Genomic DNA, 14,935 nt, shown 5'->3' with positions numbered 1-14,935 from the left:
GATACACCCTTGGGTATTTTCTCTGTGGAGGCAGGGCTAAAGACTAGGGTTAGTTCAATGTCACAACACAGTGGATTATTAACCAGCAAATCAAAATATGAGCTAGGTTCAGTTTATGAGTAACTCATAGCACAGTATTTACTGATTTACGAACAAAAGAAAGTGACAGGCAATGCTGGCATTTTGAAAACAATTAGTTTGAACCAAAAAGATTTAATTCTGGGCTTTGATATGCATGCAAATATTGACAAAAATATGAAAACATGCTTGAAAAAGAAGTTTCTCACTCAAAACACATTTATTATATATACAAAAGAAAAGCTTACCTTTCATAGTCTCCCTTTGCTTCCTGTGATAAGCAAAGAAAACAGTATTAACAGTAGTAGCTCAAGTGCTAAACTTCACCTAGATAAACATATCAGTCTAACAAAATCAGTCTAACAAAATGTCAAATCTGAGCATTCATATCAGTATCTAAAACAAATTTAACTGCTAGATCAAAAAAACTAATCTAGAGTGTAGATCTACGCAAGTATAAAAATGGTAGATTTCTGTAACAAAAGTTTCTACTACAAAGAACAAATCCCTGGGGACAGTTTCAAACTGAGCGTCTTTATCCACGGCGCAGAGACATTCACTGTGCACAAGATTCTGCACCAAAATGGTTCTTACCTGCAGTGCGAATGCGGCTAATTTGAAGACATTTTCACTCTCCACTTCGATGGTCTCCTACAGAGCACAGGGCAAACACGGACAGCTTTTAAAAGACGCACATTCAAAGGGCAGCCTGTCCCAAACACTTGACTCGAGCAAATCTGCCCCGTCTCGTACCTCGGTCCCACAGTTACGGACTGAACCACTGTGTTTTCACTTCAGCGACTTAAAACAGTCCGCAAAAGTACTCCAAACTCCGAGTACTGCAGCGGGAGTATGACATGTGCTCGAAGAATCGGTTACACGTTAACTACAGCGCAATAACGATAGAAACTGTCGACTTGGTGAAGTGTGTCCCCCGCTGATAAGTGGTGCAGTCCAAAAGCAGGTTCAACAGTCTCCGTCTCCAGGGCGACCAGCTCCGGCTCTACCGCGCGAAAAAAAAATGCAACGTCTGTTTACGTGCCGCATTCACGTGCACCCGGGACAGTGGGAAAAATAGACACTTTACCAATCCACAAACAGCCCTCCCAGATTTTTTCTATCTACAAAATCCCCAGGCCAGCCACGGTGCATGTGGGGTCGAAACCCGACTTCAGAGCCTAAATGCAATATTATTTACCTCATGGAGTTTATAATGCAGATTGAACAATCTCTTGAGTGAGCAAGAATCATGTGTGTAATTGCAGTTGTACGACAGTCCGCAAATGGCTCTCCATGAAAAAAAAAGTTCAAGCGAGATGGTGTGTGTGTGTGTGTGTGTGTGTGTGGGGGGGGGGGGGGTGCGCGTGTGGTGTGTGGGTGTGTGTGTGTGTGGGGGGGGGGGTGCTGTTGGGCCGTGTGTCAGAGTATGTTCATGTTCAGTTTGTCTCATACAGCATCTGTCATGTTTCTTTGGCTCAAATTCATTGCTAAGGTTCTAGAAGGTTTATTTGTTCTCACTGGATAAGCTTTAACTGTAACCCTGCAATGTAGCCAACCATTTAAACAAAATTACACAAAATGCATGCATAACTAGGCTCTATAAATGTAACCATAAGCAGAAAGTTTTACTTACATTATAGACTAAAGATTTGGCATTTAAGAAGAATAGTTCCACTGTGTTGTTCTCTTTCAGATAGGTTATCCTTTCGATGTAAAATCTGTAAATAAAATGCACAAAAGATAAGATAAAAAAAGTTATAATGTGCACAATATTTTCAAAGTTCAGAAGTGTTTGCATTTAAATTACAAACATAGTAATCTCTTACTGCCATCTGCTGGCCAGAAATGTAGGATTCTCAACCACATGAAATTTAGCAGAGTAACAAACAAACCCTGGTACAAAGTTAATAGACTGACCTTACGAGGAACTGAAGTTCCACATTACCAGACGTTTTGGAAAATGCATGATCTAGGACTTTACGATCCAGCTGGAGCCAGTTCCTTTGGCCCCTGAACAAAGAATAAAGAGAATGAATCATGAAAAGGTGCCTTTAATCTTCTGTTTGCCTTTAATTAAATAAAAAGAACCATGCATGAATTATTACAAGTGCAGGCTACTTATAGTGCACATACGTGTCATCTATGAAGCATAGTCCAAAGTACTCTTTTTCCTTCAGGTTAAAATGGGACGCGACCAAATCTAACAACTCACGAGATAACAGCTTTGGCTGAAAGGTTCAAAAGAGAAAAAAGAACATTGATTTATGGCAAAATGTAATAACTCTGTTACATATTTTAAATGAAGATAATGACCTGAACTAGAAGGTCAAGCTTTCTGTCATCGAGGAGATCAATCTGGCACTGCCGTCCTTCTGTCATCTGCAAAATACAAACAGCACATTAGTGACAAGCATTTATTGAGATATTTATTTAGTCATGATAAACCTCTTATCACACATGTTTATGTTTACATTCACTCTACAAACTAAAGCAGACCAAAAACCAAACTAAAAACACTGGACTAAACCGCCCATATTTTATTTTATGATTTAACGAAGCACAGCGTCTGCATTTGGACTGTGGAAAGTGCAGTAAAGATAGAGATTTACATCCACAAATCTTTTCATCCATTTAAATAAAAATGTAGTTCTGTCTAAACAATTGTCTCAATCATTTCCTTCATTTGCATCGCATAAACAGGATCAACAAAATACTTCAACTCTGAATCAAATTGAGTATCTGAGCTGTCTGACCATTTTGTAATTCATTGTCCATAGTCTATAACATGTTTTGTTGTAAAGGCTATGGCTATGCTTTTAGAAAGTGATCTTTGCTGGTATAGATCCCCCTCTTGACAAATAAATAAAAGCACACAGGTATACTACTAGATTTCTTTTTTCTTTAATTACTGGTGAACTATTGTTGAAATCAGCAAACCAGCGACGAGATACATCAAAATGTCATTCCATTGTTCATGTTTTTATTTTTATTTTTTTAACAGTCACTTATAGTTTTATTTTACACAAGCAGTGGAAAGTCGATAAACATGTGGTTTCCAGTGCTTGGCCTCCACAGTGGAAAGTGAGGGTCATAGTGGTGCAGGCAGAAGACGCCCAGTGGCACCATGGTAAACTCCAGTCTGGCCACTATTGTGTCCTCAGCCACAACAAAGCTGCTACTGCCCTGTCATGTCATGCAAACTACTGCCATTTATCTGCTCCTCAGCCATTCAGAATATATTGTTCACAATATGACATAAAACATTATTAAGTAATAGTGTGTGCGGATGAATGTCTATAGAAAAGAAGCTCTCATTGAAAGTTTTAAAAAGGTCCTGTGAAAGCGTGGATTGTCCTTCTTGAAGCCTGTCAGGCCTGTGTCTCTGTGTGCAGCTGAGGGGAGTGGGGTCTCCCTGATAAAAGGCAGGGCAGTGTGGCGGAGGTTGCCCTCTGCAGCCCTGTCATTAAGCCCTTTAATGTGCCCTCTTCACATGGCCCCAGCCGCTGACCTGCTCCCACTGAGCTGTGTCCACATGGGCCTTTGAACACAGCACACAGCTCTGTTATTAGCAGTATAACTACAACAACAGACCTCCACACTAGAAGGTGTTGTGTCCTCTCATAAAGAGGTCAGCAGAACACTAGGAGAGTTGGATCAGCCTCATAACAGCTAAAATACTACCTACCAGTACATTACAAAATCAAAATCTACACCAAACAGCTTCTCAAAACCTATAATCTGGGTAACAATAAAACAGTGCTTTGATCATATCATTCTCAAACTTTGTAATAAACATATAAAACTTCCCAGCGCAGCATCGCTCACTCCAGTTTACTCGAAGAACATGGGCACAAACATGCTGACATAGCTCAGGTGTGCCCACAACAATGCATTTCAAGTGTTTTACTGGCTCTCAAACCAGCCCAGACGGTGAGATCAAATGGACGGTCATGCTGCTCCTTAACTAGCACCATATGCTGTGAGAGAGCGCCTTGTTAAACCTGCAGCCTAACACACAAACACAGGCATACACTAATGAGCCAGACAAGAGAAAGTGTGTGCTGATTCAAAAGCCCTCCGCTAATAACATCCAATCCATCTGGCGCAAAGCATAGCACTTTCTTTTAGTAAGCAGAGGTATGTCATACCTGGTAACACTTTCTGACCCTGAACCAAGTCTCCAGAAGTCGCTGACACGGGATGAGACCATGACAGTACCATCTCCTTAACGTCTGATGGGCCAAAGTCCAAATAATCTGGCTACTGGACACCACCAAGTCCTCAACTCCACGTAAAAGACGGACAGCCATCGTGGTTTTCAGAGTGAGAGGAGTATGTGATGGAGCAATGTGTCTCCCAGCTGATGCGATGTTACGAGAGGGGAGAAGTCGGTACCCTGCCTGAGAGTTGGACTGGGCTCTGGGCCAAAGCGCTGTCTCATACACAGAGGAGAGCGGGGCAGCAGTGATAGGCGATGTCTGGACCGCATATGAGCGCACAAGTGTAGGAGCAACAAGGCACCCACACAAATCTGCAAGAGCTATTTAAAATCAAGAAATAAAGTAAAAAGTACAAGGACAAATGTATATCAGGGCAAGGACAGAAAACAACTCGGGTTAGATTCCAATTTTGACCACAAAGATCTAATTTTTTACACAAAATAATAGTAAAATAATAGTAGTTAACATGTGGATCAGGACTATTCTATTCAGGAAATGCCTAATTTTGTCCTATTTATGTGATTTTTTTCAGTATTTATACTCACAATTGATGCTAGTTTTAGTTTTGATTAGACTACACATAATATTTAAATCACTCTTGCTCAAGGTTTAAACCAGAACGAAAAGCAAGAAACCTGCTGCAGAATCGTAAAAGTATAAAATCAGCTGCTGTACTAAGGTTAAAATTAATTCTGACCCACTTAAATTAAATTTCAAGCCCAAACATTGATTGGTGCATCACTGATAATAGTTGATAGTAAGAGTGAAATGTATTAAAATGACTTCATCTCTTTTGATTCACGTTTTTTGCAGCTTTATTAGTCTGCCCAGGGTGTGCATGGGAATCGCACTGTCTGGGATGTGAAGGCAATTTCCTGGGTTGGAGCAGACATCTCCACCCTTCTATTCAGCTGGAAAAATAATGCTTGGAGTTTGAATATACGAGGTAGCGCTGACAATAAATAGATGCAGTTATGCTTTGATGCTTGAAATGGCTCTAATGGCTAAAGAAAAGCTTAAGCTGCAATTAATATCAAATGAAAGTCCACCTGATTCAGTTAAACAGGCCTGGGGGAGTGAGCGCCAGTCTGGAAACAATATCCTGCTGTTTGGTTTTGTGAGCCTGCTTCTCACAAAGTGTCCACGGTCAACACAGAGCTACTCATTTAGGCTCATAGGACCAATGTTCTACCCCCACGCATCACATAAAATAGACTCGAGGCTCTGTGGAAACGCACTAAGCCAGATCATGAAATTGTTCTGCTACATTAATTAAAGGTACAATGTAAGTTTTCTGTTGGGAGCTACCTGCTTGGCTCCAGATGTAATTGCTTTGCCTTGAATGTCCTACAATATGGCGTTAACCTTGTCTATCATGGCTACTGCTAAAAATACCATGAAAATGCATAACAAAATTGACTCTGTGTGAGATTTAATCCATGTTAGAATGTCGTTACCTCCTCAAAAACATACCAGTCTTGCGTTTTGTCTTTGCGTAGCCCTTTATTATTAGTCTGTCTACATCTGCAAAGCTCAAAATGCTCAGTTTCACCTTTTTTACAGCTAAAATTATCCAAATGATTCAAGTGCAGGTGTATAGATGAAACAACATTATAGCATATACCAGAAAAATAGCGTAATATCGGCTCTTTAATATGTAACTAAGGATCAAAACAGACTAAATGTTGTTGAAATAGATCATATTCATATGGCAAATGTGTGAGAAATTTTAACACCATAGTTAAACCCTTTAAAAATAATCCTCTTGTCATGAGCATGCAACATTTCACACACAATAGACATTTAAGCTTCTAAAAGGCTTATGAACATGAGAATAATACGTCCGACAACACAACAGTAACATTCCACTGTCAACTCCACAAAGCCAGATTTATTGTTGTGAAAATCTTTTGTGAGGTGTAACATGATTAGGGCCCGTAGCTCATACCTAGAGGGCAGGATTCAGCGTAACTGTAGCGGAGGAAGGCTGATAGTTAGGCAGGCAGACGTGCGATGCCACAGTTGCCTGGAGCCAGAGCCAGACATATGGTGGACACAAGCTGCTGTTTATCACAAAGAGCACACGTGGAGAACTGGACAGTACGTTCAGATACAAAATGTTCACAAGAAAAATTCTTTTAGGATCTGCCAGTTCACAATTTCAACCAGCTGATCAGTTCTGCCCTCAAACTATCCTCCACAAACATCCTGTTCTGAGTTACCGGCTTCACTCCTCAGCGCAGCAACAGGTGGAGTCTTTGTGCTTTGTGGATAAAAAAGCACGGCTCACATCTTAATGCCAACCATGCATTTCAAATAAAGGGCCAAATATTGATTCTAAGGTGTCAAAAACTGGTTTAAAAGCCTAAAAAATGCAGAATAAACTACTACCTATTCAAAATTTAGTATTAAACACATTTTTGTCTAATAGCAAAGTACAATGACGACTTTGTGCTATCAGGACTTAAATGAAACAAAACATTAAACATCACTTTAACTTGCAGATTACATTTCAAACAACAAACCAGAACTAAACCAGGACTAAACCAGGACTAAAACAGGACTAAAACAGGACTAAAACAGGACTAAAACAGGACTAAACCAGGACCAAACCAGGACTAAACATGGGGAATCAGCATTGGAACAATCTTTCTGAAGATGTGACTCAGGCCTCTACTTTGACAATGTTTAAATCCAGGCTCAAAATAGTTCTGTGCATATGACTGAAAGGTTTTTACTCTGCACTTTTCTCCTTTAATGTAAATTTTATGATGATTATTTGTGATTATTTATGTTTTGATTTTTTGTATTGTGATTTTAATGTCTTTCTTATTCTTTAAAGCACATTAAATTACCTTGTGTACAAATTGTGCTGTACAAATAAACTTGCCTTGCCTTTAATCCATGTAGAAACCTTCCATATGTTTTGATTAAAAAAGACCTGCAGCTACATTTAGATTCAGTGATTTTATGAACAGAGGCAACAACTCAAGAGGAAAAGCCATCTCATTTTACTAACAAGCCTCTTGTCACCATCCTGGTACCACCATGAGCTCACAGAGCGACCTCTTGTGAAGTCATCACAGTCATGTGCTCAACACAAGACCCAACACTTAAAGGGCCATTCTTCTCCAACTGTTGTTCCACCTCCCTCCCTCGTGCAAAACCCATTGTACTGCAAATGCACTCTACCTGCACCACACTCAAACCACCAACAGAGGGTGGAAGTGAATGTCTGGGGATAAAGAGGTAAAGCATTTAAAGAGCTGCTGTCCTGTTCTGTGTGATCTTATATTTACTCAATGTCCGTGAAAATGATATATCTGGCAAACAAAATTGTTATAAATAATCCAAAACTTGTCCTAAAATTATACTACTCCATAAATATAAAAAAAGAAAAGTAAAAACTCTATAAGAATCACACTTAACACAATTTGATTATTACAACAATAGATCCAGACAGTAAAATGAGTCATTTATTTGTAGATTATATCAATGTCTATGAATGAAAAGTTATTCTGTACCAATCTGACACACACTTAGTTGATTGTCAGCTCTGTAGCCACAACATCTGCTTTGCCAGTGTGTGTTTCCACTGCATGATGTTTCATTAATCACAGAAGTGTTAGACTCCTGCTGCGAGTAAAGTAGGGTTTCCCCTCTTCTGGTTCGGGATGATTAATCTGCAAACTCCAAATTGAAATCCACCCGATCCAAACACCAAACACCAACCACACTGACCATCGCTGACTCTTTTAAACATTTCTTTCTGTTGATTTCTTTCTGAGGCCGGTTGTGTGTTTCAGAGCAGCAGCTGTCGCACACACAGGGCTCCAGCTGACGGCCCGTGCCTCATAGTGGGAGTGCATCTGACATGTGAAAGGCAGACATCCGAGACGCCATCTTTGACACGCTGCCAGGAGCACGGACCACATGCATGCACCATCCTGTCTGTAAGTCCCCTCGCTTCACTCCGCCCAGAGACAGAGCAGGTGCACCCAGCTGTCACCATCATTTGTAGTCATGCATCATACATGTATAGATTAAGTCCATCAAATATGAATGACAACCATCTCGGGCATGGAGAAATGTTACATATGCACAGGGAGCGACTTGTGGATTTATGGGGGGATGTTTGGACCTCCCATCCCCCTAGTAACCGAAAAAAACACGCTAGCTCTTAAGAAAATCTTGCAAAATGAACATGGGGTTTTAACTCTTTACTACGGATATAAAGCTTCTCAACATGTGTTAATCCAACGAGATTAACAATGCTGAAATCCTAAGAAATGTCTGAATCTGGCAAAGGAAAGATAGAAGACTCAGGATGCTTACAATATAACAGCACAAAACCAACAACAAAAAGCAAGCAAACAAGCACAGCCCGGGACTGCAGCTCGTGTCCATATGGGATCTGAAACCATAGCAACCCTATATACAGTATGTCTCATTTTATTGCCCAGACCATACTCATAAAGTCACATGTTCACTTCCTCGTATAAAATAACCACAGAGAAGACCCCAACACAATAAGAGTTCTCACTGACGTAGATTTCACTTCATGAACTCAAAATACAAACTAGGCCTGTCACGATAATTACTTTAATCGACTTATTGTTCAATATACGAAAGCTAGAACAATATATTTTGGACCTCTGTATTTTTCGTGAGTGCTTTTTCTTTGATTTGGGTTATTTTTGTTGTAATAGGATAAGATTTGAGCTGTAGCGGAGTGAATAAATTGCTTTTATGGCTATTTATTAGTACATTCTGCTGTTTATTTGATGCAGTTCAGAGTTTATTTCCTGGGAGTATCTTATCCTCCTAGGACCTGGCGTTCACATATATGGACAACACATTTTGGGCTGTCTTGGTCACAATACACATTGTTTTCTCTATAAGGTCCTGGTGTCCACATATGAGGTCATTAAACTGTCACTTAAAGCTCACAGAAGAGTATAACATATTATAGTTTAGATTCAAAATGGACTCAGGAACTCAGGAAAAATGTTGCTGTGTTCAGGTGCTTAATAAATATTCTTTTGCAAATTATTATTCAAATGGGGTTTTATTTTGTTCTATCAAAATCATTAAAAAACTCGACAGAATGTGCTCATACGTTGACATCATTTTTCTCATAATGTAAAAAGATAAGTCTTTGTTTTTACACTCATCAGGTCCAATCAGCACAAATGACAAAGAGAAATTAATAAAGTATGTCATTCAAGAGCTCGGGTCTCAGGAGGTTAGATCATTACAATTTTAATTAGTGGCATAAAGTAGTTTCAATTTTATCATTTATTGCAATATTTCTCTGTCTCTGATATATCAAGCTTCAAAATTTGTTATTGCGAAGGGTCTAAAATCAACGCATCTGTTAATAACATCATGTGATAGATAAGAAAGAGATTTTTGGCTTGACCTTTTGATCAGTCACCAGAAAAGTTACATAGTGCATCTTTAATACTTTGTTCAAATGTAGTATCTATTGTAAAATCTAGACTCTACATTTTCCATTACAACCCTACACATGAGACAGACTTCAGACTTCACCTCGTTGCCAAAATGTCGTCCCTCTGGCACATTTCACGCCAAAAACGAGAGCTTAACTGAATTTTGATTTTGTCAGTGCATCTGTTTGAGAAGCACAAGCAGTTAATTACCGCTAATTAACACCATGTGACAAAGCTCCCTTTACCAAATGAATAGACAGACAGAAGATTTCCGTGTGCATGTGCGAGACGCTACAGTGAAGCCCGCCTTTGTGTGGCGAGGGGGTAGGGGTGAGGAGATGAGACGGAAGGGCCCGGGGCTGCCACCCTCTGATAAGCGTGTCTGTAACCCCTTTAAGAAACAGATCAGAGCTTATGTGTACTAATGTGTTTCATCAATGCTCCCATTTCTTCGTGTCACAAAAGAAAACAAAATGTCAACCCAATGTGAGCTTCTACTAAATACACAGCAAAAGAAAAGCAGTCATTGAGTTATATAAATAAAAAACCTTCCATAGTGCACTGTTAAACTGTGAAACCAGACCATACAGCGTGTCAGATAAGCGTCCAGTGTTGGGATTCTGCAGAAATCCACACTGTTTCTTACTTTTTTGTGTTATAGTTTTTGTTCTTTTTCCTCATGAGCCACTATTTTTAACCTCTGACCTTTTATCTTTGCAAAAATATAGTAAAGTATAGGACAAAAGGCAGCTGGGACTTAATATTGAAGCAAATAAAACACAAAACTCCAAGCTGTGCAGCCTGTTTCTGGACAAACTCATAGACAGACATGGTAATAGTTATTTTCAGTCATTGTTTATTATTGTTTATAAGTGATTAAAACCTTGAATGCATATAAAGTAGTACAAATAAGCATCCAGACATCTCAGGACCCCTATGTGTACTAAACTAAATGTCACTCCAGGGCTACAGGTCGTGGCAAAACATGTGTCTGTAACCCAGATGTTGTGAAGACGAGGCCGAGGTCAGGGAGACGCGAACACTGGGCGTCCTCCGAACATAAAGAAGGAAGGCATTCGTTTTCAATATCACAGCCAGCTCAATAGCTCCAATAGACATAACCACAGGGGGTCACATAGAAAGCAATGGAGACGACGCAGCGAAGGGGGGAGGGGAAAGATCCACCCCCAACAAGAAGAACTAATGAGCCTCAAGGCGAGAAAGACGATATTATTACTGTCTATAGAAATCTGAAATCCAGTCTTAGACGCACCTGGTGGCTGCACTTAGAGCGTCACTTTAAATAATGATTGTGTGGAGATGTGTAAATCAGGTCTAGGTTTACAAAGCTGCAAAACGGTGCGATGAAACCTAAAAATGTTTGCAGTTTCATTCTGTGCACCCAGAATAATTCCACTTAAAAGAAGCGTATTATGTCTGGGTCTGGTGTAAATTATTATATGTTTACTTGGTTCATCTGTGACTCTTTTTGCATTTTCTTGAGGTCTTTACACCACCAAAAGAAGAGCTATAATGTGTGGGTTATACTGATATAATTAAGCTAAACGTCATAAATACATCAGTCTTAAAGCGAAGTACAATTACCGCACTAATTTCATGTGTGTCTCCGAACAGATCCTTGTCCTTATTACTATAACCTATTTAGATCCCTGTTAATTACATCCTCACGGCTTAACGATACAACCACCAATAGCATGTTAGCAAGTACTTTTCTATTACACTGGGTAATTATTTGGCCATGCTTCATGTTTATCTCATCTGGATAATGTGCCTCGATGAGAATGTAGTCGGGAAATTTGCATGGAAAACACAAACAAAAGAAGTTAGTTCAGACAAAGAAAAAAAAAAAGACAATTCCCGCTGTAGCCTTGTGTATAATTCCTTGCATTTTAAATTTACCAGACAATCCGATAGCTCCGTTGTTCCTCTAGTCTGCCAGTCTGCAGCTGATATGAGTAAACAATACAGCTGTCAATCAATTGTTTGGTTATTACTCCGTACGTTGCCCGCTTTAGGTCTTCCATCACAAGGACCTGTCTATAATGATTTATTGTCTATGTGCCATGTGTTGCCGAAAATGAAATAGATCAGGGCAGATGTGATGTTTGGCAGTTTACTCTCTCTTTACGTTAGAGCAAATCTTAAATGTGTGTTATTTTGTAGTTAAAAAGTCTCATCTATGAAGCGGTTTGAACTATCTGTCCAGTTTTGTCACAAGATCATGACAATCAATAACATTTTTATCGAGATCCATCTGAAATTGTCGATGATACGCTTGGGTGTCTTGAATCAGGAGGTCTCCAGCCTAAAGCATGTGGTTTGGAGAAGAGTTCAGACCAAACAATATGTAAATGCCAGTGATTAAAAGTCTGTATAAATGTTATGAACTGACACAAAAATGGCCCTCAGCGTCCAGACTGAGTGGCACTGAGGCAGAACTATGGGCAGCTGAACAAACAATGTGTTTTTTTTGCTTTCTTTTGTCTAATTTTTGTCAGTGGAGCTATACTTTTAGTTCAAATTAGCTTTATACAGCAAAAGCCAAAGTTAAATCTGTCAACTGGACAAAATGTTGTAGGAGTGAAGACGTTTTGTTGCTCATCCAAACCGCTTTTTCAGTTCTGGTCAGATTATATCTGTCTGAAGGGAGGAGCTAACTACACTGAAACTGTAAACAGCTATTGTCTCCAGTTTCAGACTCAACAGCACTATTCAAACTTTAATGGCACTAGTGTTCTCTTTGTTTCATTTGTTTGCTTTGGGTCTGTGTATGGAATAATAGATCTGTGAGAGATTATGTCTCAGGGCTCCATTCCTGTTTAAGGAAGGATTCTCTTTCCTAACAAAAATATCTTCTTTAACCCTCCTCTAAAACCATTTCTTTTCTCTGACTCAGATCTGAAGTTCACTCCCTTCAAAGGAGTGGTTAGTGCTTTTGAGATGGAGATGTACAGCAGACTGGGGTCCTGAGCTGCTCTTTTGGATAGTGTTGGTACATTCTCTTATGAAGTGGCTGTTTTGTTTCTCCAATGTCCTGCTCACTGCACTCTTCACTACACTGAATGGAGTAGACCACTTTAATTTGTTTATGGTTCGAGGTTCTGTCATTTAGGTGAACCAGTTTCCGTCTTAAAGTGTTTGTAGGTTTGAAATATATAAACTATATGACTGTGCAGAGCTTAGCTAGCTTGTTAGCTAACAATAGGGGGATAAACGACACTTCATCTCACCTCACAGCTATTAATCTCCTCAACACACAGACTCAGACACGTCTTATTTAAGCAGAGAAGCAGAGTCTGTATCAGTGTTGAATGTGTGTAGTCTGCAGTGTCCCTGTTGTTTAACTATTAACTTTTCTTTTATTACATTTTCTACAACTTTAGGTGAAAACTAAACCTTTAGCAGTTGTAGACTTTTATATTCACTATAACTGTAGCAGCTCTTTCACATTTTAGATGTGTTTTGAGCTTTTACAGAAGAAAAAGCCCTTACCCTACTTGTCATTAACACTCTATTGTTTATGTTCAGGAAATAATTAAATCAAATGAGACATCGGTATTGATCAAAGCCTGGGGATGATTATATTCCTCTTTCACTCCCCCCAGTCACAAACGTACAGTCCTGAACACGTCCTGTCAGTGGGGGGCATTTTAATTTCGAGATGTTTACTACTGAGCTGCAGGGAACACGTCCCACTTGTGTACTGGACTTGGGTCTTATTAGTTTACCAAAAGAGGGCACATCAACAATTACAAGCAAGCTGACCCAAAGCTGTAATGTTATGTTTGTCTTTGCTGTAGTGGAGCTAGTGTGGACATTTACATATTTACAGTGTGTTGCAAAAGTGTTACAGGTTTGATGTTACGCACATCACTTGTAATTTTTCCAAGGAATTCTGAGTCAGGTAGTTATTTTGCATCAATTTGCATCTGCTTTCCTATATGTAAAAACTTTGTGAGACACCAGTTGGAGTGAGTGAACAAAGATCTGATAGTCAACATTTGTACCAAGTGAATGCAATCAAAATACCAGTATTGTTTTTTTTAAATCAAACCGACAAACCGTCCAGCTTATCTATCTCATCTTATCTATTTATATAAGAACTTGCATGGACAGTTTTCTAGTTAAAATTATTAACTTTTATTGAAATCCCAAGGTAAAGTATCCAGGTCTATCTCGCAGTTGTCGTCTTTTTGCTCCAAACTTTTCATAAACTTTCCAATCCAGTTATAAAGTGTCATTTTGAATTATCCCACCAACACATTTGACCAAACGTTTGATTTACCATTCTTTGCTTTGTTTAACTACTAAGTACTTTCTAATTTAGTCACGTGGCTCTGTCTGTCTGTGTAGATCTCTCATTCAGATCCTGTCCAGATCATTTCCCAAGGGCCTAGGTCTATGTATCAATCTTATTTACTAACCATAATCAACTCAGTTAGTAGCTCCTATCTCCACAGACAACACACGTCTGACAAATCACATTGGGCCATAAAAGCTCTTCCTGCATAGACTCACTGTCGACATCACACAGCACAAGAGAGCCATGTTCTTCATCCTCCGCACTAACCTTGACTTCTATGACGTATTTCTGTCCCGCATTTGAATATAGTCTGAGAAATGGTCGCAGTTCAAAGCTCCGGAACTTGATGCCTGTAACAAAGAGAAGACAGCGTTTTAGAAGAGTTCAGACACAGTTCGCGAGGGAGTTAGCAGCAAGCAACCTTGAAATCAGACACAGTGCAAGTACTGATTTGATAGACACAAGAAACTAACTTTGTCTTCAATGAAAAGATCAGTTGAAATTCTAAAATTCATTTCAAACTCAATTTTGGGTGTAAACGGTGTCACATATGTATCTCTGGACTTCGGATGTTGTGTTGTAGCTCAGTGATGACTTAAAAATGACCAAAGTTCAAAGGGATGACAAAGAAAATACAAAAGCCACTGATAGTTGAAAAAAAAAGCATAACTCTTGTTTCTAAATATTTTTCTTTTATTTTTTCAGAGCATTTACAATGACCCTTATGACATTAATCTGAACAAATCCAGCACCGAGGAACGAACCCTCATTGTACAGTGGAACTTTGAGTCACATGGGCCAAATTCACCATCGACATTTTAATACCAGAGATGCCCCGAGCGTAAATGACATTAAAGGAA

The 14,935-nt window shown here is 39.3% G+C and overlaps 1 protein-coding gene across 4 annotated transcripts in view; it reads right to left on the bottom strand.

The window, feature by feature from the left end:
* frmd4ba (FERM domain containing 4Ba) overlaps positions 1-14,935 on the bottom strand; it is a 47,076-nt gene that overhangs the window by 18,669 nt on the left and 13,472 nt on the right. For 3 of the 4 annotated variants that reach the window (XM_033966189.2, XM_055221640.1, XM_055221641.1), the window contains exons 1-7: positions 4,227-4,427; positions 2,392-2,457; positions 2,212-2,306; positions 1,996-2,088; positions 1,712-1,796; positions 673-729; positions 327-349 (exon numbers count right to left, since the gene is read on the bottom strand). In XM_033966189.2, coding sequence (XP_033822080.1) covers positions 327-349; positions 673-729; positions 1,712-1,796; positions 1,996-2,088; positions 2,212-2,306; positions 2,392-2,457; positions 4,227-4,388 — 581 coding nt within the window. In that variant the 5' untranslated portion in view covers positions 4,389-4,427. Of the gene's footprint in view, positions 1-326; positions 350-672; positions 730-1,711; positions 1,797-1,995; positions 2,089-2,211; positions 2,307-2,391; positions 2,458-4,226; positions 4,428-14,342; positions 14,426-14,935 lie in introns of those variants that run through there. The other variant, XM_033966190.2, reaches the window with a different exon arrangement.

Source organism: Periophthalmus magnuspinnatus, chromosome 5, assembly GCF_009829125.3.
Source record: "Periophthalmus magnuspinnatus isolate fPerMag1 chromosome 5, fPerMag1.2.pri, whole genome shotgun sequence".
Classification (NCBI taxonomy): Eukaryota; Metazoa; Chordata; class Actinopteri; order Gobiiformes; family Gobiidae; genus Periophthalmus; species Periophthalmus magnuspinnatus.
This window is presented reverse-complemented; position numbering and strand designations above follow the sequence as displayed.